Raw genomic sequence first — 1019 nt, 5'->3', positions numbered from 1 at the left:
TCTCCCACTACTTTCGTTTCTCCTCCAATTCCTGATTAATATGTTTTTAATACTCAAACTCAAAGGTTCATGACATGTTCAACTGGAGTGCGGTCATTGTGCTACTTCCCATGGAAATTGCCACAAGCTTCTTATATCACATGACAAAAGCGATCGTGGACTCGATGAACCTGGCCGCAGACGACATGAAGATCGAGATGCTCACAGCTCTCACCAAGCCTTTTACGGAGCTTATTATAGAGGTAGGTGTATGTGTGGGCTTCGGGGGGGGGGGCTATAGGTAGACATATAGATTGGTGAAGATAGGAAGAGCGGGCTGTGTGACTCCATCAGACACTACAACAACCAGCTGATGATGGAGACAATCAGCCTGCCCACACTGAAATGGAAGGGCGAGGAAGCTTGGAGCATCCAGTCTTCCTAAGACCCCAGTTCTAGATTCAAGTAATTCAATTAATATAGATTGATAAATGGAGCCAAAAGTTGTTGTGGAGATACGGGAGGGGGGTGAGACTAATCGTGTGGTCTGGGTTAGGGGGTCATTATAGGATTTGGGGATTTGTATATCATGGCCTCAAAATCTGAAATGCTTTGCCCAGTAGTTTAAGAGAGGTAAAATCCTTGTATTCATTCTAAGATTATGTCTGTGTATATATATGATATACAAGCCGAAGGGCTAGAACCCAAATGGCCGCTGGATCGGAAAATTAAGTATATGATATAATAATATCTCTCATTAATATAAACAGACATGACAAGAGCTGACATTTGAGTGAATAAAATTGTTTTACCTCTCTTAAGCTACTGGGCAAAGCGTTCCATTTAAATTTATATATTGCTAATGTATTTATAAAGCACTCAGAGCCTGTGTCCTTTAATCGGGGTTGAGCGCCATATGAATGTCATATTGTTATGTGAAAGTAAAGCATTAACGTCAAGTAAAAATTTACAAAGATGACATTACCCTTGATTTCTTGAACGTCCTCCTGACCCTCCTCCCCCCCCCCCCCCCCCCCCCC

At 42.4% G+C, this 1019-nt stretch overlaps 1 protein-coding gene across 1 annotated transcript in view; it reads left to right on the top strand.

Annotated features, from left to right (window-relative positions):
• Nucleotides 1-1019, top strand: part of LOC101863719 (sodium-dependent phosphate transport protein 2B) — a gene marked incomplete in the record, with an annotated part of 43050 nt that overhangs the window by 35130 nt on the left and 6901 nt on the right. Inside the window, 1 exon segment of the mRNA XM_013090089.2 lies at nucleotides 66-242. Coding sequence (XP_012945543.1) covers nucleotides 66-242 — 177 coding nt within the window.

Source organism: Aplysia californica, unplaced genomic scaffold (assembly GCF_000002075.1).
Source record: "Aplysia californica isolate F4 #8 unplaced genomic scaffold, AplCal3.0 scaffold00027, whole genome shotgun sequence".
In the NCBI taxonomy this organism is placed as follows: Eukaryota; Metazoa; Mollusca; class Gastropoda; order Aplysiida; family Aplysiidae; genus Aplysia; species Aplysia californica.
This window is presented reverse-complemented; position numbering and strand designations above follow the sequence as displayed.